At 37.1% G+C, this 25312-nt stretch overlaps 1 protein-coding gene across 1 annotated transcript in view; it reads right to left on the bottom strand.

Moving 5' to 3' along the window:
• Window positions 1–25312, bottom strand: part of LAMA2 (laminin subunit alpha 2) — a 336063-nt gene that overhangs the window by 54314 nt on the left and 256437 nt on the right. The window contains exons 36-42 of the mRNA XM_088533890.1: window positions 22216–22327; window positions 18823–18985; window positions 14823–15033; window positions 13170–13286; window positions 11923–12086; window positions 8344–8482; window positions 2276–2378 (exon numbers count right to left, since the gene is read on the bottom strand). Coding sequence (XP_088390016.1) covers window positions 2276–2378; window positions 8344–8482; window positions 11923–12086; window positions 13170–13286; window positions 14823–15033; window positions 18823–18985; window positions 22216–22327 — 1009 coding nt within the window. The remainder of the gene's footprint in view (window positions 1–2275; window positions 2379–8343; window positions 8483–11922; window positions 12087–13169; window positions 13287–14822; window positions 15034–18822; window positions 18986–22215; window positions 22328–25312) is intronic.

The following is a 25312-nucleotide window of genomic DNA, read 5'->3' as shown; positions in this document are numbered from 1 at the left end:
GACGTTATCTGATGCTGGTGGTTGCCTCCCTGATCTGCCTCCCCCATTCAGACAATAATCATCAATAACAGTTCTGAGGCTGCATTCTGATGGGGAGATAAGGTCTAATTGTGCATACACCAGCCAAAATTCGGTTGAAATGAAAGAATGACTGCAAGTCAATCATCTTATTCCATAAATACGGGAGAGCCCGAGAGCCCACTGAGCTCTCCTTGCATTGCAGTGGGCTGCACGCCAGGATCTCCCGTTGAGCAGGGATGCCTGTCAAGGATACTCCTTGGAGTTAAGAGATCCTTGCCGCAACAGATCCATGGCAAGTAACTATAGCACACTTTCTGTACTTTGTAAACTTTACTGATGTAACTGTGCACTACATTCTTTAGTCAAACTGTTGACCAGGTCTGGGATTAGGATTGCAACCAGCTGCACCCAGATTCCTCTAAAAAGGAGTTTGGAAAGCAAGATTGGGTCTATTCTGAACCCCAAATGAAATATTTTTCAGCTCCTTTCCTAGACTGCTGTGGAAAAGGACTGTTTCCTACTGCTAAACAGATGCTTCATTAGTGCGGCACTAAGTATTTCCTCAGAAAACCTAAAAAAACAATCTGTCTAAGTAAAGATGGAAGAAATATGCTGCTTTTGGTTACAAGCTCATGCAACGACACAAGCAATCATTGAATCATAGGCTTAGAATAGATGTTTACTGGGAGATCAGTTTTCTCCTTTCGTCCAATAGTCATTCCTAACCGATGCCTGTCTAACCTGTTTTCAAAGATTCTCAGAAGTTGGAACTCCCTAAACTCAAGCAATTTATTCCAGCACTTCTATATTTTAATGGCTAGAAAGATTTTCCTAGTATGATCCATGACAGTGCAGTTGAAAATACTTTAGTCCCTTCCTGTTTGCAGAAATCTTTACATAGTTCAAGGACATTGAGTCCCTACTCAATTGTCTTCTTTTTTGGCATGGGAACCAAAAAATTTTTCAAGCTTTTGTCTTACCCCTCTCTCCTAAGCTTCCAGTTATTCTTCAAGAGGTCTTCCAGATTCTCTACAAATGACCACAACCTTCATGAAGGTTTTAGAAGGTTCCAGAACTCCAGACAGTAACCCAGCTTTAAAGCACTATTCAGCCTGAAGGGAGTAGAGGGTCTGTTTCACATGTTTTATAAGCCTATATTTGTATTTTTCTATGTCATCTGCCTTTTCTACTGCTACCCAGCATGTGATCCACGCTCTCTCTTCAACCTCTGTCTCGGGAACTGCTACCCAGGCAATTGCTCCTCTTCTCTTTATGAACATGAAGTACTTTCCTTGTGCTCATACTGACTCCTGACTGCTGTGCTACTTTCTTAGGCTGTGACTAACTGACTAACACATTCACTGCCATACACTTACTTATTGATGAGAAAACATTCAGATAGATAGGTTATGAACACAGTCCATCCTGAATCATCAGCTGTTAAATCTCACCAAAAAGAGTTGTTCAAAACCTTGTGGGGGGTATACTGAGTGGAAAGTACATGAAATAATAGAAACTTCTATGGAAAGTGCAGAAAAATAGAAGTGTTTAAATTTTCACTGGGAAACCAAGATATTGTCTGAAATCTACAAACTGTGTAATTTGGATTACGTTTAGCCACATATTTATAGCTGGGGAATAACCATGTACATTTTGGTGCAAACCTCACATTTTTCTTCAAAGTCATTTCTCTTTGCTTAATTTTGCAGGAAAAAAAAACCCTTAGCAATTTCTTCTTATTATCTGCTTTTTAGCAAGCATCTTCATCCTACCTGCCCATGCTTCCCTTTTCTGACACAATCTCACAAGCAGCCTGAAGATATCTGGTATCTCTTGCTGGCATTGCAAACTTCTGTATAATTAAGAAGAACAATATAATCCTGAACTAGTTTTTGTATCAATGTTATGTTAGAGCAGTTAGTAAATTAGATCCCTATTTCCATCTCTTTCTCCTCTCCGCATCTCTTCTTACTCTCACCCTTAAATGACAGAGCACATAACTGTCGTGAGCAGGAGAAGACCAAGACTTCCTTCTCCTTAGCCTTCTTGTGTATCCAAGAAAAGCATGGAGAGATCAGTATTCTTGCATAAAGTCTGGACTCAAAATAGGAGACTTATTAATCCTTCAGTTTAAAATCCTGTTATGATGTACATTTTTTTTTCTGTTGCAATAACTTTTTCATACTGGAATTGTAACAGTCTCACTAGATTTTTCTTGTATTTAACAGACCTGAATGCGATATACTGTACATACCTTTGACATCATTTTCTAGCATCTTGGCTTCATTAAGGACCCTGAAGCTTTTCTGAAGAGAGCCCTTGGCGCCATCCTTTAATGATCCTTCAGGACCGGATGTCTGTAGGCAAACAAGCAGTGTCACACATACAGAAAATTATTTTTCCAGATAGCTTTGAACAAGTCTGAAGTCATAAGAGATATACGAAGATCTACATGGACAGACATCCTAAATTTTAAATGAATGTCAATGCAAAGTATATGCTATTGTCATTATTACTGGCCTACAAGAGACCAATAAAAAAAACTTCCTCTTTTTAATTTCCTGAAAAAAGGAGAAACTGTCTGTAGCATAAGACAAACAGACTGGGTTCTAGGAACAGAACTTTGTCCAAATAAACAAATAAAAGGCTATTGCAACTTAAACATGTGCCTGCATGACAGTTAGAAACAGAACACAGTTCAGTACTTTTCCCCAGCAGCCAGACTAGACCCAATGCAGAGCTAGTGCAGATTCTAATGCAGAGAACAGAGATGCCTTGGTAGCTATATTCAAAACATTGCTAGGCTGATAAAGAAAAGATGACAAAAAAGAGAGTTTAAAAAGAAGAAAGTGCAACTACAGTTCATTTGAAAAAGGTTTTTACTAAATAACTATCCTTCATCATGACATTTAAAGATCTCTTTCTTCCAAAAAACGTTCATATTTGTCTTCAGTGCAGAGTGTGATCAATAGGAAGAATTATTTTTCTAAATTAGATTAGTATTTTCTGTTGATAAGATATGCTCCAGGTTCTGAACCAGTTACTGTTCAGTTTGTATAAATGAACTTAGGTCACACATCACACTGAATGCATTTCTTTGAGAATACTCTTGACAGCCAGAAAACACTTCATATTAGTCATGGGTCAGAGCATTGTAACTAGTATGCAATTAAGCAGCAGCTACTTTTCATTTTCTAGGGCAGATACATATACTCCAAAATTAACTATGTCAATTATGTGACACAGTTATTATTAGTATTCATTATTTATATAATGAGCAAGCCCAGAGGTGCTATTTTGCATACTACCGATTCTACATTGCTTCACCAGCACGCACACGTTAAAAAGCGTATATTGGACTTGCTCATGCCTTAAAAAAGTCTTAGGGAATGCTTTGGATCCTTGGATACTTTCGAAGTTCACAATAAAGTTCTCTATAATGGAATATCTCATGACATATGTTGCCATGTCACTGGGATGTGAATGCATGCATAGCTTTCATCATGGGCATAGCTGATTTTACGTAACAAGGCCCATACGGCTGCTCTATTTTCAAGTTCTCTTAAAATATTATGCTTGTGCACAAAAATCCTTTCAAAAATGAATAGGACATATATTTGGAAGTTCAACGAAATTCTTTTTTTTTCTAGATTTTTATCTTTATTACCTAATATAAGTAGCGTGCTTTGTAGAAAAATACCTATAGTACCAAAAAAAAAAAAACCTATCAGATTTAAAAAAAAAGAAAAAAAAGGAAAAAAAGAAAGGAAAAAATATGAAAAAAAAGACTGCTCCTGAAGGACAAATGTTTGACCAGATTTGTTGGCAGATGTATCTGTCAAAGCAGATAATACTTTTATATTCCTTTTCCCTTTAGCATCAGAACTTGGGGAATGATCGCTCTGTGATCATGGATCAAAACTAATGATTGTTGTTATTATTATTAACAAATCACTGGGCATGCTTGGATAGCCATTAAAGCTGTTCAGTTGTGATAGAATGAAGTTGGAAGGCTAGATTTGCAATGCAAAAATGGGAAGTTCATCAAATCAAGTACAATAATTGCGTCTGGGCTGACACTTCCGTCAAAACCAGATTTCAGCATAAAGTTAATAGTAAAAAGAAAGCCCTTACAGAGCAAAATAAATCCATGCTGATTAAAAACATCATTTATTTATTATTTACTTTGAAGTAATTTGAATGAGAGGATTAATCAAAACATCTTTCTTATAGCTCATCAGATATTTACTATTGGTAAAGTCAGTAATGAAAATCACAAACTTTTTCTGACTTTGTGTGAGGCAAGATTGAGTGTTGGCGGTCAGCATCGGTCATGATGAATCCTTTTATGACCTTATTAAGACTAACATCCAAGGGTCTTAGTCTTGGATAATGTATTCTAAAGTGGTATAACTGCTGTAGAAAAAAAAACAAGGAAAAAGTGCTTCCAAATAAATTGGAAAATCAAAACACCTGACAAATTTGAGTTCTAGTTCCATTTGTTCCATTAAGTGTATCCTGGGGTCAGCAGTTTCGTCCGCATCCCCCCGGTCCCGTTCCACACACTCTTTGTGCAGCCTGAGTGCTCGTGGCCCCTTGCAGCAGCAATGCAATCTCAGCCCACAGCCAAACGAGGCAATCCCGAGCTCGGCTTAGAGGCGTAAGTGCATAACAACATTCTATAAAATGCTGCCAGTGAAGCCACACAGCACCCTTAGTGGTCTGTTTTCTCCCTTCCAAGGGTGTGTTAACACTGTTTAACAGCAGGTGTTTAAAAGAAAACACCTGTTGAATTACAGAAAACCTAGGAATTATAATTAGCTATGGTATTAAGTAGGGGTGAGGAAAGAAGTTAGTAGGAAAATTTTCCTGTGTGTTCCTTTTTGTGGTATTTCAATGAATCTTGAACTCTGCTTTTGCCAAATGGCTCAACTTCTGCAAGATAGTGAAAAGGCTCAGCCCATAGCCTAATGGATTATGGCACTCTTTTGGGATGGAGGAAATCCCATCAGATCTCCTAGGGATGATTTCGTGAATCCCGAGTTATTGAACTAACACGGAAATGGACTACGGGCAGAAGATTGAATAAGAGCGGCCATGGCCATATCATGGTCTGAACATGTATCAGAGTGAGAACTGCAGGGGACTTCACAGAAAAGAACTTCTGGGGTTTCATGATGCAAGCATGAAGTAAACATCACATTGCTCTGGACTGCTGACCTGCCAGCAATTTTTGCCATGTGCAGCGCCCAAGATGTAGGTAACCACACAAGGGCAGTTTTAGGAATTACACAGCCAAACTTGCCTGCCTGCTTACAGTATGTTTTGTAGACCTGCATTCTAATTCATGTCAATTCAAAACAGTTCTCCCTTACTCTTAAATTAATTAATTTATTTGTTATTTCACATACATACAAATTCTAAGGAGTTTTCATCTACACAAAAGTTAAGGCCGTTAATATTTTTTATGAATTCTGAGAATTATTTGATAATCCTGAAGTATCACAATATTATGAATGATTTGCAGTTCATGATATCCTCCTGAGAAGGATTCATAAGCTAATAGCTATATGTCACTAGTATCTAAAGAAATCCAACCACCCAACCTAATGGTTGGGTGCCACTACATAGGAATTCAAAAGCACTGGTGGAAATAGGTCCCTAATCATCTAACATGTCATCTGTGGCTCCAGTTACTAGCCTGCAAGTCCTCTCCAAAAAGCCCAAGAACAATAAATATACTTTTTCCTTTTTTTTTCAAGCTATATTTAGTAGCTATGGTTCTGATCTGTGAGACTCTAGCTAGATCCATTATTGTGACTCAACTCTTCAGTCAGTTACCGCCTAGGCTAAGTAATGGGATGTGGAAGCTGCTTGAATCCTACAGATTTCTCATCTGTGATTAATTTATTTTGCTTTTAAAGCAGAGAACAAATCCATTATATAAAGCTTGGGAGGATTTTTTTTCTGTCATATATTTAATACGTTTTTTTTCAATCATTTATCAGGCTTCACAACAGATTTAAGCATCTTTTCATGCTTGCTTTTAGCAACATTAACTTAATTTGAAAACAAAGTATTCTTCCAATTAAAAAAAAAATAGAAGAACCATGAAAACCAATAGGGTTCCTGAAAATTACTTGCTCCAATGACTTGCAGGATGGAATCTAAAAATCAGCCCAGTGGCTACCCTCCCTAGTTTATGCACCAGCTTGCTGCTGTTCGGCATCCCAGCATTACAATTCCCCCCTGGGAAAAGTTAAGATCAGGGGTGAAGTCCTTCTCTGAAGGGCTCAAGAAGCCCCTTAGGACATGAGTCCTTTTTTAAAAGACAGATACCCCTACCTGATGCTCAAGTAGCCCTGAGCAAGGCTGCACTCCTGTTCTCCTAGAGAAGCTCAGCTAAAACTAAATTCCCTGGGGCCTACAGAAAGACGGAGTCTGTTGAACTAGGATGAGCAAACTTTCAGCAGTCTTTTCATTAAAAAAAAGAAAAAAAAGGAAACGGGAAAACAGCATAGGAAAGGAAGGACTGAACTCCATACTTAGCTGTTGGGTTGGGCGTATATTTTTAAATCTAGGACAAAATCCTAATGGGATCATTTGCCAATTTAAAAAAATATCTACCTTGTTCTGCAGCAATATGATAATAAACACCTATTACCTCTACTTGATACTAAGCCTAATACATTTAAAAGGTATATAGCTCCCTCTATTTTCTCTTTTTTTTCTATTTAATAAGTTCCTGTACCACACACAGCACATAAATAGACCTTCTCTAATGAATGCATGCAATGAAGAGGCTTAAAAGTCTTGCCTTAATCAAGTCTGAGTTTCCTTCCTTGCTACTCATTTGTCTGTGCTTATACCATATTGTCCATCTCTTCACTTCCACCCCTTTCAGATTATCTATCCACTTGCTCTCCATAGCACAGTCAGCTTGCTCTCTGTCTGATGTATTTGCTTTTGTAGCCCCACTGTAATTACTTTGTGTCTTGACTGCTCTATGTCTCTTTTCCCTACTCAACTTTCAAAACATCCATCTGCTTCACTCACTGTGAGTCATCAAAGGAGCAAATCCTAATGAGAAGAAAAAAAATCCACAGCTCCTTATTTACTTCAGCAGTGTTAATTAGTAGTTCCAGTGAAACAAATAACTGTATTTATAGAAAACTAGCACATACCAAAGTGTGAGGCGAACACTTTTCATCAAGGGAGAAATATGGTAATTAGTGTTATTTGAACTGTAAGTTAAAAAAACAAAATTGTCTCAAAATACAGTATTATTTCTGCAGTGATTAGCTTTATCCCTTTCTTAAATGCAGATCTCTGCATCATGGTACTGCTTTTGCAATACTTCTAATCCATTTGACTGAAGTTACTTTCTGCAAGATATTTTCTTCATCTACAAGTGCTGCTCAGCTACTTGTACTTCTATACATTTTGGAATCAAACATATGGTTTGGCAATTTCATGCCACAGTGTCACTCCCTTGGTTATTTCTTGTCTGTAGGCCTGCAAAGTGCATGTCACATTCTCTGACTAACTTCCATAAATTAGCCATTGCCTCCTTAGATATTTGACATAAAAATAATTATGGTTATGCTCAGAAGGATTCCTGCTTACCAAAAAACATAATGGAGCTGAGGTCCTCATTATGACTCAGGTGGAAGAATTGGCTTTATCTGAGACCCTATTTTTAAAAGTTCTCTCCATTTCCTCCTGGAATTTACACAAACTAACTACTTTTTACCAACAATGGAGTTTCATTGCAAAAACTGGCAGTTTAGAAAAGAAGCTCTATGGGTTTTTTATGACTAAAACTTTCTGCCATCGCCACTTCTAGAACATCTAGTAACTGCTCGCAGTTCATCCTCTATGTAGGGAAGTGCCTCTGAGTATTTTCTCAGATCTAGGCTATTTAAATTATGGAGTTCTTTAGATATGCACAAAACATCTGTTAAATATAACCTTGCTTTACAGAGTAATGTCATGACGTACACTTGTAACTTGGAGGTTTCCTGCAGCAGCTATTGGCTTGAGTCACTGGCAGAGACAGAAAGGCAGAAAGCTGGAGGAGGAAAAGCAGTAAAAGAAAAGGGAAAGGAGATGAAGAAATAGAAGCTGGGGAGAAACAGGGATGTAATCTAAAGATGCATGTTGTTCAGGACACAGGACAGGCAGCACATAGCGCCCCGATCTCAGCACAAGGATCTTTGGCAGCAGGAATCTCTAAGTTGTAAGATGGCAAAACATGGAAACTAGGATAAAATACAATGCAGAAGACCTAAGCTTCCTTCTCAATCTGCTTATTTTTCTTACCGCTTGCATAGCTTCATTTGCACGAGCCTTTGCTTCCTTGGCAACTTTTTCAGCTTCATCCGTGTTATCCTTAATGTTAGTATAAGCATTGAAAGCAAGTGTGGCATTGAAAGAGAGGTTTTTGGCTTCAGCAAGGATTCTGTTGGGATGGAAAAAGCAAACATACCATTAAACCTGCTATCAGACCTCAACAGAACATCATACCCTACTTTTCAAACTAAACAGCCTGTCTTTCTAAGCCTATTTCTAAGGCAAAGCGTTAGAGAGCAATGCTACACTTGAGATTTCAGGAGTTCTGGCATCATGTGTTTAATGGGATTCATGTTTTATCTGTGCAGAAAGATATAAGAAAAACAATGTTTTCTAAAGAGCAGGTTCTGTGAGATAAAAATGGATGAGACAGTGAGAAGAGATACTGCAACACTTAATACTATAATCCAAATGACATATATTTATAATATGGGTTTATAGGTTATTTGTTGAGTCAGGTAGCTACAGAATTTTGCACTCCATGAATGTGGGGGTATCATCACAGGCACATTTCACAGTAGACCGTATGAACCACTCGTTTCTTTGTTTGGCTGCTAAACACAGAAAGGCTGGGCTGGGGAGAGATCCCGTTATCTAAACCAAACCCTAAATGTTCACTTTGCTTACCAAAATGAAAAATATAACCCATAATTCTTCATATTGAAAGGAATGTTCCATTGGCATGAAACACTCCAATGTAAAACTATAACTTAATTAAAAGATAATTAAAAGGTAAAATAATATTTCTGGGTGCAGCAATATTTCCAGGAACTCAGATGACTCACTTCCAGTGAAACTGCTAGCCACTGGGCTAGAGAAAACACTTTTCTTGTACTCTGTGTGATATATCCAAATATTTTCTGCAAAGAACAGCTCCAGCAGAATTAACTTGAAGATATCCATCTCAGAATACATTACGGCCTCATGACTAAGATGCTGTCCTGAATCAAGGGTAAACAGATTCAAAACCTTGCTTGAACTGAACAAGAATGGATTTCAACTTAGATTTTTGCCTCTCAGCGACATGCTCTAGCCATCAAGGTAGAAGGTAATAGACGGGAAGGAGGCATTACTCCTGCTGGAGCTGTTCCAGCTTGTATGAAGTACTTAGTCATTGAGACAGAATGTGTGGGAGAAGGAGAAATTCCTTCTGCACCCTGGTAATTAGTCTGTTCTCCAGGGGACTGCGACAGCTGGGCTCCAGTCCTCGCTTCAGTGAGTATTTCATGATTCCTATAAAATGCAGCAGGAAAGACTAAGGGGACAGAGAACATAATGCCCGGCCTCCATATGGACTTAACTGAGGGTAGAGCCTCTTCCCGGGCTGCAGCAGAAGCAGTGTGGCTCAACTGCCCCTACATCATGCCAGGAAGAGCAAATCTCCTTCCTCAACTACGCATGGAATTTGCTGGGCTACAGTGAGTTCTTGCGACATCTTTAGAAGAACATCCAGCTAGTAAAGTACTTCTTAGCAATATGATTCAAATTCCCTCTGGCTTAAGAGGAAACAAATGAATTTTCTACATTGCAACGAGGTTTACTCATCAGCCGGCTATTAGGCATTAGGGAAAAGCCTACTCTAATACTAACACTTCCCTATAAAGAGGAAAAATCACAATTTTTCCAGGTTAAGTTCACAAATGTCTCCATATGCCACCTCTCAAGAGAACATCCTCCTCATCAATTAATATGCTACTGAAAGCCTTGGGAGGTGATTTGAGATAAAGGGCTCTCCCTAAATTTCTCCTGTATGATGAAATGGTGTTTTTCAACAAATTCAGTATTAAATGACACTCAAGTGCCAGCTGAGAGGATAAATATGTTTTTGAATTCCTAAAGTAGACAGAGATTATATATTCCTGTAAAGTATGACAGTTTATGTTGGTGTGTGCAGTAAACAGCTTTATCCCGATGCAGGATGACATGCTACCTTTGCATTTTTTTCTCCTTTGAAATTTGGTGGCTGACCACACTAGAAATTTTAATTTTGAACAATTTGCTTTTAGACATGATTTCAAATGTCCTTGGATCTGCATTTTTTTTTTATAACTTGAGAAATTGAGAGTGATAGCTGCATCAGATAAAAGTGTACATTGTACTGCTATACTGCAGCGAAGGCTGCTTTAAACACTACCCTAGCCTTCCCTAAGGCCAACCTGTCAGCCTATGTTAAAGTACATGCATGCAGCCATAAAAAGGGTCTATTGTACACAGTTAAAAAGCTCTATCTTCAAATTCGTCTTGCCAGCATTTCATTATAAAGGCTCAGTGTTCTTTTCTCTCTACATTTTCTCTACTTCTTAGCTTAGTTTCCCCATGCCTACTCAACATTTATTGGAATATTTATATTCATAATCAGTATTGTAATTGCATGTGACAGTAGTCACCTAGTTTAGGCCAGGGGTGCAGCACACAACTGTTGTGTGCCCTAATCAAACAGTGCACATGACTTTTATAAAAGTAATTTTACTCAGGAAACCTTAATTATCATTATTTCATGTATTCTTTAAAATGTAAATTAGACTGAGCATCTACATAGAGTGACAACACTGCATGTGCAGCCAATAATTTTTCAAGTACCAGATACTTTATCAGAGAGAATTCTGTGCTTTTTCCTCAAACTTGCAAATGTGGGTAGGAAAACATGTTAAGCTTCAGCTCACAACTCTTTAGGATATTCAGATCATTAACATATCCTTAAAAGATGTAGGCAGCAAAACCCAGCATATTGTTGATATGTAAAAGTATCTTTTTATTTATTTATATTTTAAATCCATGCAGAACTTTGTGAAAATAAAACTGTGAAGTGATACTGGGGACAGGTACAGAACAGAATGTCTATGATCTATTACTGAGTATTATCATGGCAAGAAAAAAGGATACTTACCTTCCAGTGTTTCCAGGAAACTACAATCAGGACAAGTTATAAGATATCACTCTTTCAGACAGGTTGTGAATATATATCAAGGACACTGCATATTTAGGAATGTAATCATACAGATTGGAAACTTAAGTTTCTGTACTTAGGTTTAAGAATTTTGTTCCATGGCAATTACTCATTTTAAGAGAGTATTTTGAAACCACTGGAGGGATTACTGTCTGTCACTGTGGGGGATTTCTGAGAATATATGAATGAGCACCATGATAGCATTCTCCTAATAAAAACACTCATTTAGAAAAATGAAAATATATTGCATTTTTAACTAATGCTTATCAAAACAAATAGTGGGCTCTGCAAGAGAAAACTGAGTTCATGTCAACACTAGCAGCAAGCATATGGTAGGTCAAATTATGTAAATGAAGAGTATCCCTGAGGGTACCATTTGCAGGTAATGTGGCATATAAACATCATAAAATGTACAAAACAGCTTACAACAGACATACATGCATACATACATACTTACCATTCTAACTGGACTGGATACTTGTGTATCCACACATACCACTGGTATTTGCATATTCTTAAGGATCAAAGCCTGTCACTTTCTGCCAAGAAGTTTTACAAACCTGCTTCACCATTTTAGAGTTAGCAACAAATGGCTGCCGTACCCATCCAGTATCGCAGATGATGCATTTAGCTGGGCTGCATGGCTCTCAGCTTGCAACACCTTTTCTGGGAGCATCCTCTCCCGAATTTCTTGAGATAGGTCATCTATTTTATCCTTCAGCTGATCAGATATGGGTTGAATCTTATCTGCGATATCTTCTACATACTGGGACCAAAAAAATCCAAACAAACAAACAAAAAAACAACTCTTTGAGCAGTTGATTACAAGCACTGTGTTATATAATCCTTTATGCATTTTCTCCAAGAGATATTATCTCACAACTTACTTAGCCACACATTGAGACTTCAGGGAACTAACAAGGAAGCCTTAAATAAACAGCTGAGCTAGGGAGCACAAGGGAGACAAAACAATCTGCAAAGAGCCCCTTGCCTCTCCTGAGCTTGGAATATGTGTGTGTGGGCGACATTTTACAACTAAGCAACTGCACAGCTTAAACACTCACTAACTCTATTTTTTTTTTCTTCAAATGTACACACATACATAGTTATGCTAAATTATGGTAAAGTTCCCAAATAAGAACTAACCAATGGCACAAGATTCATGCAGCATGAACCTTTGAGTGATTCAGTTTTGGTTTTGCTTACTAAAATACTTAACAACAACTACACTTTTTGACTACCATCCCAATGAGCTGTGTCAAAATTCCTTCCTTTCCTTTTTCATTATATCAATTTGCAGTTCAAGGTGAGAAATACTTGTATAGGCACTGATCTCAAACTATTAATAAAACTTTTAAGGCAGAATTTTCAAAAACATTATGCAAAATGAGAGTGCAATCCTCCCTTCTTCCTGATCCATCTAGACTTAAAATTGTTGCCGCAGGCAACAAATTATTTCTGAAATTTCCTTCTGATATGCACATACAGTATTTTTGCAGACAAATCTGCATGTAGATCAGAGTCACAGTGAGTCTGTGAGCGGTTTTCTTGCATCTGCAATTCTAAAGATAAAATCAGCACCACAATTGCAAGGCTGCCTTTGTAAAAGGCAGTAGAATCCATGAAAAGTAATGGGATAGCCCTTTGTGATAAACTTAGTTCTAGCTTAATCATTTTTATATACCAGTTTAACTTTTCTGTCACACAATAGAAAAATGATTTCTTCCAATTCAAATATGCTAATATTGATATTTTAAAGAAAAATCAGGTGTTACTTTAATTATTTATTTTGCTTTTGCACAGTAATGACTCACTGCAGAAATTCTCAGCTAAAGATGATAATACTCACCTCTACAGCTGAGCTGATTTCATTTGCAAGCTGGCTGGCTTCATTAAGGATATCATTACCCTCCTGTAGGCTCTTCTCAACCTCTTGTCTACCATCTTCTACAGCTTTCTTCTTTTTCTATAGGATATGTTCACAGAAAGTAAAATATAAGATGTTTAGCAGAAATGGGAGGCCAGTTCAAATACATTTTCATACAGTATATTCAAAACTGCATTTTGTTACAATGCCACAGAAGCTAGACATCTTAAACTGTTTGAGTATTCAGAGCAAAGACAGCGACAATATTAGAGCACACTTTATGCAGGATACCTGCTCCCAGCACTGCCTATCCCCCTTCCAGCATGGTGTTTTTTTCTGTTGCTCTGTTACAGAGGTAACTGACTATAGTAGTACTGTGGAAAGGATCAGAAAAAAATCAGAAATCCTAATCTTTACCCAGATATGGGTAAAATTTCTCTTTTTGCCAATGATCTTCTTTGGCTATGAAGGCAAAATTTATCAAAATATTGTTCTGCTCTCCTATGAAATGTAAAATAAAAGATGATATTTTGAAGCAACTTTAAGACTCTTGATTTCCAAGTGGTGAAAATACTGCATCCTGTGTAAGAAGCAAAGACTTGTGAATAAAGAACTGGCTTAGTCTGTGTGCAAGATCCATTAAGCATCACAGACTAGTTTGACAGGAGGCCATGATATCCTAGTGTTAATGCTGTGATGGCTTCTTAGTCAAAACAGGGTTCAAAGGGAAAAAAAAAATCATTGTCAAAAATCACCAAATGAGTCCGGCATCCTCATACTGTAATGAAGATAATACTTTAAAAACTCAGATAGAAGACAATTTCTCCAGTCTTTCTCGATCCACCATGCAAAGTAAATTCACAGAACAGAAATCACCTAACAACTCCTTTACATCACTATTTCCTTAATTCAATCAAGCCCACAAATCTCTGATGAGAGCAAGGTCTCAGAACTCTAACCTCATCATTGTACATTAGGCAAAGACTCACTGAGATATAAACAGTTTGAAACATTTATCTTCATTAAGTTGACTCTGCTCTTTATATCTTGGTTAAATGCTTGTTAATGTACAGTATAATGTGCTCTTCAAGTCTCTGCAATTTAAATTAAATCAAAAGTAGACCCCTCTGTTATGAGGGGGATCATTTATAACAGCTACTAAATACAGAGGATAGAGTTTGATTTATTAGTCTTTAATATCCATATACTCCCTTCAGTCTTCTACCCAGGGGTTGGAAAGGGAGATGGAAGTTTTCCAGAAGCAAATATTACAGTAAAGACCTGAATTCCCTACTTAAATCTTGAGCACAGGATTTAAATTTTGCATGACTATTTATACTGGGGCAAATTTAACCTCCCAAAATGTTATGAATTCAATGGCATTCTCCACTCAATGATTAAAAACAGTCAGTGTTATTTTGAAAAAGAAACCTGTAGAGTAATTCCACTTTTTAAAGCCAGTGCATTTTCTCTCTCTGATATTTTTGCTTTATATCACATATTTTGATATTAAAGAATACTTTTGCTTTCCTTGTATTTTTTTTTCAGGATTTAGTTGTTACAAAATGTCTATGCAAAGTCTCAAATTTTGGTCAGACAGCCAGTTAATCAAGGATATGGTTTCTCAGTACTTACCTCTACCATCGTCATGTTTTTTTGGTTGACTGCAGATAAATGATCAGCCTCCCTAATTTTACTAGTAGCTTCTTTTAGCAGATCTTGAGCATCATCAACTTGAGTATGGTAGTTTGCCAGCTTGTCCCGGACCTCATTTTTGAGCTCCTCATTTTTCTCACTGGGTTCTCCAAATAATTTCTTCACTTTGTTCAAAAGATCTTCTGCATTCCTGCAACACATTAGCCCCCACCAGAAAATGCATTAAGCCCACTTTCCTAGGGAAGGCAATCGCAGTATCCTTAATACCAGACAAATGGGGCCATATTGTAATTTGGGGCCAGACTATTTTCATTAGTAGCCAGTGACAGGACAAGAGGAATCTGAACATGAGGAATCTCTTGACTGTGAGGGTGACAGAGCCCTGGAACAGGCTGCACAGAGAGGTTGTGGAGTCTCCTTCTCTGAAGATCTTCAAAACCTGCCTGGATGCCACCCTGTGCCACATGCTCTAGGGGTCCCTGCTGGAGCAGGGGGGATGGAGTAGACCATCTCCAAAGGTTCCTTCCAAACTGCACCATTCCGTGATTCTGTGAAATTAAATGGATTTTAAAATAAAATTTCAAAGTAACTTCCAGGAGCTCACACGCTTAATGAAGTGAAATGACAGGTTGTTCTTAGATCCTTTTTTAGAGAGTTTTTCTAAGCTGCATTAGAATGGAGTACTTTGTTTGTTCAGTAAGTTGCCATTCTTGAGATATGACTAGTAATGTGAGGGCTTTTTGTTAAAAAAAAATCTGTTTGTCAAATAGCATTCCTTCGTTCACATTAATGTGACAATTGACACAAACTGGTTTATTACCTTGAGCAGAGGCGACAGAATGTAGATATGCCTGATTTCAAGCTGTCTCGGAACAGACAAACTGCTTTAGTCAGTCAAAAATCATAAATTCTTTCCTGTGTCACAAACAACCCCCAGGATCCTTGGATTTCTGCTTCCAGTAGCCAAAATAAATGCTGGGATATTTTTAATGGACTTTAGCAATATAGAAAGATCATGCGTCTGCTTTTGGCAGAGGAGACACATATTTCTTGATCATATGCGAGTTGCTGCACCCAGTTTTAAAGGACTGAAATAACCTCAATGCTGTGTCACGTCTCAGCTTCATGATGCCATGCTTTTGAATAAGTTTTGTGTAATGCAGCACCACTTCCTAAACGATGCCTCAGAGGTACAGGAAAATCATAAGGAGGGTACCTGAACTTCAAGTTTGGGGGTTTCTAAGGTGGATTTCACCCCACTACACCATCTGCCTTCCCTGTGGTTTTGACAAAAAGAAAAAAAATCCAGTAATGAATTTGCAACTTCTGAGAAGAAAACATTTTAAAAAACAAACAAAACCCTGAACACAATATTGACAGGCTATCGCAGAAGAAATATCAAAAGGAATCCAGAATTTCTTCGATACTTTCTCCTTTGCTCGCTGTGGTAGTAACTACTGCCTTAAACTTACGACAAGTTATGGCACCTTTATGTCTATGAGACAGAACAGGACCAGGCAGATGGATTTCCTTTTTTATGCCCTTGCCTCACAGTGCAGTCCAAACTGCATACCTAACCAGGAAAGAATAGAGATAGATGAAAAAAATGACCAAGAAAAAGAAACAGCATATATACGTGGGCAGACTAAATATATTAGAATTTTTCTATCTGGATAAGAAATGAGTTAGTAGAGATGACTAGAAAATCATAAGCAGCATGTATAAGGTGATCAGCTCTCTGCTTGCTCTCTCCTCATACAAAACCGAGTGGGCATCAAAAGAAAACATCAGGAATTGATATCAAAACACAGAAACCAGCTCCTCAAACAGTGTGTGGCTGTTATGCTATTCATAGTTACAAAAACTGTGGATGATAGAGGATTACTTTGGCTCAAAAGCCATGAGAGAAATTCATGCAAGAAAAGTTCACAGAAAGATAAAGTTCTTCAGCATATCAAATATAGACTTCTGACTTACAGCATCCCTTAACAGTAATTCAGTGGTGTCTGAGAAAATGAGAGATTCTCTCAAAATCATGTGTTTCCAGAATCTTTTGATTTAAGAAAGTTAAATTATTAACTTGGGAGATTATTGGGAGATTTCAGAAATATGAAAATTATGGGGTTTTAGACAGAAAATGAGGTCTTTTAAATATATTTTCGTTAGAGAAATATTCACTAATATGCCATTTCAGTAGATTAGGGCAATCAGATTACAGATGTGACAAATGAGAGAAAAATCTAAAAATGTAATTGAAGTTTTGCCATTTGTAAAAGCAAGAAACCTTAATTTTAAGGAGCAGCTTAAATGGTATTTTAACATTTAAGAATGAAAATGTAGGAGAGGGAAGAATCATCCACTGATTGTTGTCATTGTGTTCTAGGACCAAATCCTGCAAACTAGCCAAGCAGAGCAGAGTCATTGCCAAATGATATCTCGCCAAAGAGTAAGTGCTATTTACTACTTCCAAGTGACAAGACTCACAAAGCCATTCAAAGAACAAGTATTTCAAAATGAGTCTATAAGGAACACATGTGCTTGCACAGATCCACATATGTGCTTGCACAAACATGTACATACCATTTTAAGAATGATTACATTATTTTTTATCCTTTTTTCTTATAGGATGCATGCTGTACACTGTATTTTACTACATTGCTTAAGCAGTTCTAAGACAATTTTATTCGAGAGGTCCTGAAAGAGTTTCAGAAAATATTTTTTCAGGGGCTTTTTACTGCCTCATTCTCCCCCAAAATCCTCTCTGACTAATTTTCTTTCTGTTGAGTCCACCGTCAAAATCTCTTGGATCTCAATGGTTCAATAATGGACTGAATGGGCTAATCCTATTCTTAAGATATTGCCATCAAACTTCAACTGAAATCAGTTAGTTATTCATATATTTCTGAGGATCAAACATATTGCTTTATCAGGAAATGAAAACACTCACTTTTCACATTTCAAGAAGAATGGTAAGAGGGAGAGTAGTTCTTTCTCAAAGCAAAACCACTGCCTTTCTTGCTCTAGCAATTGGACTAATTTCATGTTATTCAGGCAATTTCTTGTTGGCTATAGCATTGAAGGCCTATGTACACCATGTTTGAAAATACTTCTGTCCTGTCAGCTCCTCCCATTTGCTCTAAAATTGCAAACAGACTTTCAAAGTTTGATTAAATGTTTCTCTTCTCTATTTTTTTTTAAAGGAGCAAGAGCTCCTTTACTTTTGTGGGTGGATAGAGACAGTATAGCTGGTGCTCAGTGGTATCAAAGGAAAAAGTAATAAAATATTGCTGAATAATATGTTTTCATTATATCCTTTCTCAAGAGAACACAAAGAGAATCTATCAGATGTATGGGAAGAAATACAGTAGGACTTTTGGGAAATGATCCAGTTAATTAAGCATAAGACAGGCAGTGCAACTGTGACTCTGTACTGCTTGGAATTCTTAGCTACACTTGTATTCCATTAGAGTCTCCTTACATTATGCATACACCTAATAATCAACATTTTCAAGCCTGAAAATATGTATTTCAGCCACCTTTCTTAGGGACTCATCATATAACTTCAACGGACTACATAGCTGCTAATGGCCTTTTAGCTGTTTGCTGTAGTAAACTGCTGAGTGATCCCTAGGTCTAAGAATATGCTTGGCCCACTGTCCTCCCAGAAGGAAGAGACTGCCAAAATCCTAGCCACAAGTATTTTGCTAGATCAAGTCAGTTTTCAGCATCTTGTGAAACAGTAAAATTACAGGAATTAGGTCTCAAATACATTTTAAAGAGCAGTCATTATTACTATTAATAATTTTTACAGATAAGTAGGTGACCAAACCTTAGACTTCTAAGCTTTGGCATGGAGTTGGAATACTTTCATCTATATTGTTCCATATATGGCAGAGCTTGGTTGTAATCGATGACAAACACATTTGTAAGTCTCGGATATTATCACTGGGAGGGTGAAGATGGAGGTCCCTCTACTCACTTTAACTCATCTTGGGCTATTCCTTCTTGCACATTCATCTTTCTGCTTCTCAGCTCTGCCATCATTCTGTCAGCCTCACTCTGCAGTTCTGGCAGACTCTTCTCCAGGGTCTTGTCTTGGGTTCTAAGTGTCTCGTTCAGTTTTATAGCATCTTCATTTACAGCTGCAGGGAGCAATATATATATATATGTATATATATATAGAGAGAGAGAGAGGGAGAGGGAGAGAGAGTTAGCAAATAAAATGACAGAGAGGCTTTACGTATCTGCCATCGGATCTGAGTCAACTCGATCAACAAGTGGAATGCAGTCTCCACTGGGTATTCTTGCTGTGAAATATCAAGGATGGTTAATTCAATGATCAGAAACAAATGGAAAAGTACTATATGTTTCATCAAACCCTCTACTGTAGCTCACTTTCAGACACAGTAATTAAAGTGAAGAATTCTCTATATGCAGTATAAGAAATATGTTACTTCCGCCTTTCTTCCCCCAAAAGAATTTGTACTGAAGCTTTGAAATAGCAGATGATCTGGGCTATTGCTCATGGAGCTAAGAAGCAGGCAGCACAAACAATGAAATCAGATTTACATTACTTTTGAAGACCTTCAAAATATTTTATTTTTATCATCCAGATTTAACAATGCTAGTAAGAATAAATATTGCAAGAATTGAGTTCGAGAAGGAGAGAGAATAGAAAGGGAGGAGGGCCACAGACCAAGAGCTTCTATGTTTAAAAGCAGACATCCAGAAGTGGAGAAAGTACAAAAGAGAGAATACATGATAGTACAACATAAATGTAACGTGCATTTGGAATAGTTGAAATATTCCTGAATGACAAAGCTGTATAGATGATATCATATTCAAGGACCAACTAAAATCTTTCTCATATAGCTCACCATAATATATTTTCAATAAACCCACTCATAAACAACTAAGTGACTTATGGCATCACTTACATTTTCAATTTAAGAAAGTACTGTTGCTTCCCATAGGCACCAGGCTTCCAAGTAACTGATTTCATCAAAATCACACAGTTCTTAGTCACACAGGTACATTTGAATATTTCAAATTAAATCTTTAGCTGAAGAAATCAAGACGTGTCTTAAAATTCAAATAAATATTTCAGCTACATGTTGCATAGGTTTGAAAAAAATGATGAAGAGGAAAACTCTAAAGCTTACTTTGGAGGTAAGTGGAAAATGGGATATAGAATAAATCAATATTTTTTTGTTTCTGTTTTTCCCTAAAGATAGCACATGTCAGACTGTATGGTTAGAGACAGACCCAGCTGAATATTTTCACTGATGATCTTGTCAAAAATAAATAAATAAAAAAGGAGGTCTACCGATCAAATATGCTAATGAGAAAAAGTTATAAGAAACTCTTGGTGGAGAAGCATTGGAATACTATGCAGAAAGCATCGGGTGACCTTGAGAACTGAAGCAATCAAACTGGAATGAAATTCAATAGCACAAAATGCAAGGTTATGAACTAAGTAACAAAACAAATTACGGCTCTAAAATAAGACTTTGCTGGTTGGAGATTAGCTATGGATGTCAAGAACATTGCAATATTATGAGTCCCCAGTGGCACACAGCTCCAAAAAAAGGAAATGCTCTCTGAGAATGCATTAGGAGAGCTGATGGAGGGAGATTTTATTGTTACTGAAGTGCAAGACACTGAAGCAACCTCATTTCAATGCTGGTCACCTGTGCTCACAATGAACCTAGCCTGGAACAGAGGCAGGGAAATAATGTGAAGGTGGTCAGGAGACTTAGAAGAAAACATTATTATTTTTAAGAGTTTTAGTCTAGAAAAAAATGATGGGGAAGATAATTCCTATCTGTAAACACAGCTAGGGGTGGGGGATAGGTGAAGAGGAGGAGAAGCACTAGGGAGAGGTAAAAACTATTTGAACTAAAAAAAACGGCTGGCAAGAGAGCACATGATGATATACTGACCAGGAGTACATTTAGCTAGAAATGAACTTTTGAGTTATCCATAGAGGCAAGTTCTAAAACCATCTTCTATTTAGAGTGTGTTGTGGAGGGGTGGGAGGGAACTAATTCAAAGAAGATATGTGTTTGAAGAAAACTTACAGAGGCATGGGATTGGATGCAGTGATCCACAACATCTCCTGCAGTCCTGTGTTCCTATATTTAAACTATTTTTATAATGTTGACTTTGTTGCTAGACAAACATATCGATTTTAAAGTCCTTCTGTCTGCTTCCAAGATACTGCATGCATTTATTTCTCCCTTCAACATCTTGTAACTCTTATTTTCTATTGCTAAACCAGCTTGAGGAAAGTTTTGTGAGGGTTACAAACACTGAACATAAACCTTGTGGAGCAAAACATAAGTTTAACCCTTGTCATCCTGAATTCATCATCAACTTCACAAATTCAACTCTATCTGAAAATGAAGAACATATCTGATTTTTACTTAAAAACCTCTTGAAAATTTCTAGACTTTCTCATGTTGCTTTTTGCACATTTATTTCATGTCAAAGTTGCATGTTCTAAAGGAATCTTAAATTGCTGATTAGTTCCACTAAGTGATGCGTCCTGGGATGTACTACATGAAAGGCAATACAAAATGCATTGTTAATGTTTTGACAGAAGTAGTATCTTTTGCTTTTAATCAAATCGGCCTTCAGAAGCATGACCCTACTGAAATCAGTCCTGTAGAGGGAATTTTAAATACGGTATTTTTCAAATAAAAAAGCCTGCTAGTGATTGTCAATCATTTTCAAATATCCAAACCATTTTCTTATTTCAGAGCTCCATACAGTATTTAGGACTTCCTTTTCAAAGCTGTTTACAAAACTTTTGCTCCTGAGTCTGCAGCGCAGTTGTAGAGGGAGAGAATCAGCTTGTGGATGGAGGGAAGTTGGCTGCATGCCACTGCTTAGTTATGGTTAGGAGTCACTTGCAAATTCTAGGCTGCAAATGTTCATTAAGAGCGAGCAGCAATGTATTTTTTGGAGTCATTTTGAGAAATAAAGAGGAAGTCTTACAATACCAGATGCTAGAAGTATTACAGTGTTTTCTTCCAAGTGCATGTTCTCATCTGCTTTGAAGATAAACAAAAGTTAAGCAGAGGGTACCCTTTGAGTTGCTTCATCATAACAGCTTTTCTTCAAATAACTGCAAAATTCTCAATTTTCTGCTAGTCTGTGTTAATAATTATCACTGCACTAACTGTTGACATGAACTGCACCCCGTGGATTGCAAGAGCCTGAAGTTAGTTGACTGTAGCTTCTTAATTCAACATTTAAATCACATAGCATTTTTCACTGAATGAACTCTCCTCCTCACTCTCTCAGATCCTCTTCTCTACTGTCTTACAGTTTCCTTGGGAAACAACTGGCATATTTATTTTTCCAGTACCTTCAGCAGCTTGGAGAATGCCTTTGAGGAATTGTCCAAGAGATTTTGCTCTCTCATTAGTCCGCTCAGCATCCTGCCTGGTTTGCTCACCATCTGCCGTCACCTTGGTAGCCTAGTGATCCAAATTCAGGAAAAGTATAATTAATGAACAAGACAAGGCTGCATTAGAAAATATTCCTACTAGATAAATCTTCTTACAAAACTTTCCTCAGGCAAAATGCAATCAATGAATTATTGATCAGATGCACTAGAAATGACATGCTCTGTTCAAGTACACAATTAGGTTTTATTACCGTTTCCTTTCAATCGAAATTGGAAGGCTTTATTTTCGGTTCTTAGAAGCCCTAGTTGTGTGCAACAGCACACAAAAGAATACAGGATGAAATTATTCATGAATTAACTTAAGTAAATGTTGTTCAGAACCTCTTAATGAATTCTTCAGGGGATACTTCCTCTGGTTTCACAATTCCACACTTCACCATTGATTGACAAAGTGCAGCAGATATTGTGACCTCTTTGCTTTCTCCCCTGGGGCATTCTCAAAAGAGACAGTCTGTGTCAATAGGCAAGGAGAATTTTAAATCAATCCATTAATTAAACCAAGGAAGAGAGACAGAAAATGAAAGTAAGTTGTTTTCTTCAGCTCTGACGATTGATATTATTTGCTTGTAATATTCTGGAGTGCTCGGTAAAATTTTTACTTTCATGCAACCAAATGCTCTAGAATATAACTGAATTAGAAGAGCAGCAGGATGAAGACTTACACCTTCCCCAGACCAGAAAAACGTGTGAAGAAAATAATCATCTTGGTATTTTCTACTTAGTTTTCAAGATTCTCATTCACAAATTGCTATAAAGAAGCAGACCATTTCAAACAAGCAAAGCTTTTCAAACAGTATTGTAAAGCAAGCCAAAAGTGTTTGGGGAAAATTGTATCATCCCGGGTTTCATTCCCAAGAAATATCTAGAAGCAGGGCATTACAACCTTTCCAGTCTCTGGGAAACAACTAGGTTAGTGAACCAAAACAAGTTATGTTTTCTCTAACTTGAACTATAAAAAAACCTTTTCTCTGTTAGTAAAAGGCATTTCAGTAATAGAAAGATATGGCATCACTTAAACACTCTGATTTATTTTTTTCTGATTAGTCCCTAGATAAGATGTCCTGAAAGTACATCAGAACAGCTGGCTTCTTACTAAAATGAAATCCATAGCATTATCATCCCACTTGTAATTCTGGTTTTACCTGGTAGGTAATTTATATGAAAATGGTTGATGTAAATAGAAATATAAAGGAAGAATTAGGGACGCACAACAGACTGGGCAAGTTGTTTCTTTTTTAATCCCTAGACCAGTAGAACATAGCTTTTTGCATTATACAGCTTTAATCATGCTATTGGTTACTACTTCTAAGTTACTACCTCTAAGATTTACAAAAGTCCTTTAACTGATTGGTTGTGGAACTAGAGTATTGTGATAGTGAGTTATAAAAGACAGTTGGGAGAGGAAAAATGTAAGAATAGAGACTGCTTTTGATGAACCACTGCTCTAAAACAGTTTGGCATTTCTGGTGTGATTTTATTCTTCTTGTAATTGAGAACTATCTTATTATTTATTGCCACATCCTCAGCAATCAGTCTTTCATTCTTTACTTTTTATTTGCTTAGAATTTTTGCATTTACTTTTATTAAATTCTATAATATTTCTAGTCCTTTACTACAAATGGTGCTTTATAACTTGCATATAACTACACTCAATTACTTTTTTGACATTCATATTAATTCCAATTGACCACTTTAACTCTCAATATTTATGACTGGATGGCATGTACAACAATTTGGTGCACGTTAATCTGCTTTTGGACAGTTTCCATTTCCGTTCCATGACAGTTCTCCTCAATACTCAAATGCCACTGAATGCTTTCCACACTTGGTCATAATTTCTTTGCTGAAAAAGAACCCCATTTCATTTGGTTTTCTGGTCTAGCTTTAACTCTATAAACCAAATTAAACAGCATGTAACATCTGTTATACTCTACCTGGCCATTCCATGGCCAGAGAGATGTTTATATCTGTAATAAAGTCCAGCTTGTTTGCTACATATGCAGTTTACTACAATTCAATATTTTGTTAATGTCACACTTAAAACTGCTGCCCAATGTTTAAGTTTAAACACAGGCACATGAAACTCTCTTCTGGGGAAGTGATAAAGCTCAGGCAGACTTCAACTAGAGAATGGGTCTGGAATGAATCTTTGAGAAGTCTGGGCCCAAACAACACCTTTTGGCACAAAAGAGATCCCTATTTGTGGAAATGCAGCAAAGCAAACACTGGAGATCAGTGAAATGTGCCTTGGTGGTGTTCTGGACTTATACTTAGCAATATAGGCTTCAAGAAACACCACTGCAGTTCTCTAAAACCATCACCATGCTACTTTTCCTTTCAAGACCATTCTACAGAAAGCCTGAATTCACAGCCTTGTCATTTTTGATGGTGCTCTCAGGGTGTGAGAGAATTACAAAAGGATGCTAAAAAGAGAGACAATGGAAAAGAAAAAGAAATAGCCTAAAACCGAGAAAGCTTAAGGCAGATTTTTTTTTCTTTTTGTTTGTTGGTCTTTACTTTAAAATCTACCAATACTTAAAACTAATATAGTTACTTTAGAAAGAAAAAATAAAATAATAAAAAGAAGTGATAGAACAAACTTCCTTTATACATACAATGCAGGTCTGTATAGATGCATTTGTGTGTGGACAGATACACACACACATACATATACAAACACATATGTGTACATGTATATACATATATATATGTACACGTATATACATACATCACATTTGCTTACCCACTACAGGGTGAGCAAAACTGAATGCAATCCACACATTCAAACCTATTTCTTTGAGAATTTTACCTTTGTAAGCCCTGCACAATTTCATGACAGGGTGCTAAAACTGTGTGGGGTTTAGTTATGTTCCCTCAGCTGTGCATACTATCAGATCAATACCTTGCTTACTTGGTTATTTCAGTGTAGAAGAGTGCCTACTCTTTGAAAATGATTTTTGACAGCCCTTTATATTAATATCTTTTGAAGAGCGGA

Source organism: Tinamus guttatus, unplaced genomic scaffold (assembly GCF_059628265.1).
Source record: "Tinamus guttatus ecotype Peru unplaced genomic scaffold, ASM5962826v1 Tinamus_guttatus_pri_ptg000525l, whole genome shotgun sequence".
Lineage (NCBI taxonomy): Eukaryota > Metazoa > Chordata > Aves > Tinamiformes > Tinamidae > Tinamus > Tinamus guttatus.
The sequence above is the reverse complement of the archived record's forward strand: the minus strand, read 5'-3'. Positions and strand labels throughout refer to the sequence as shown.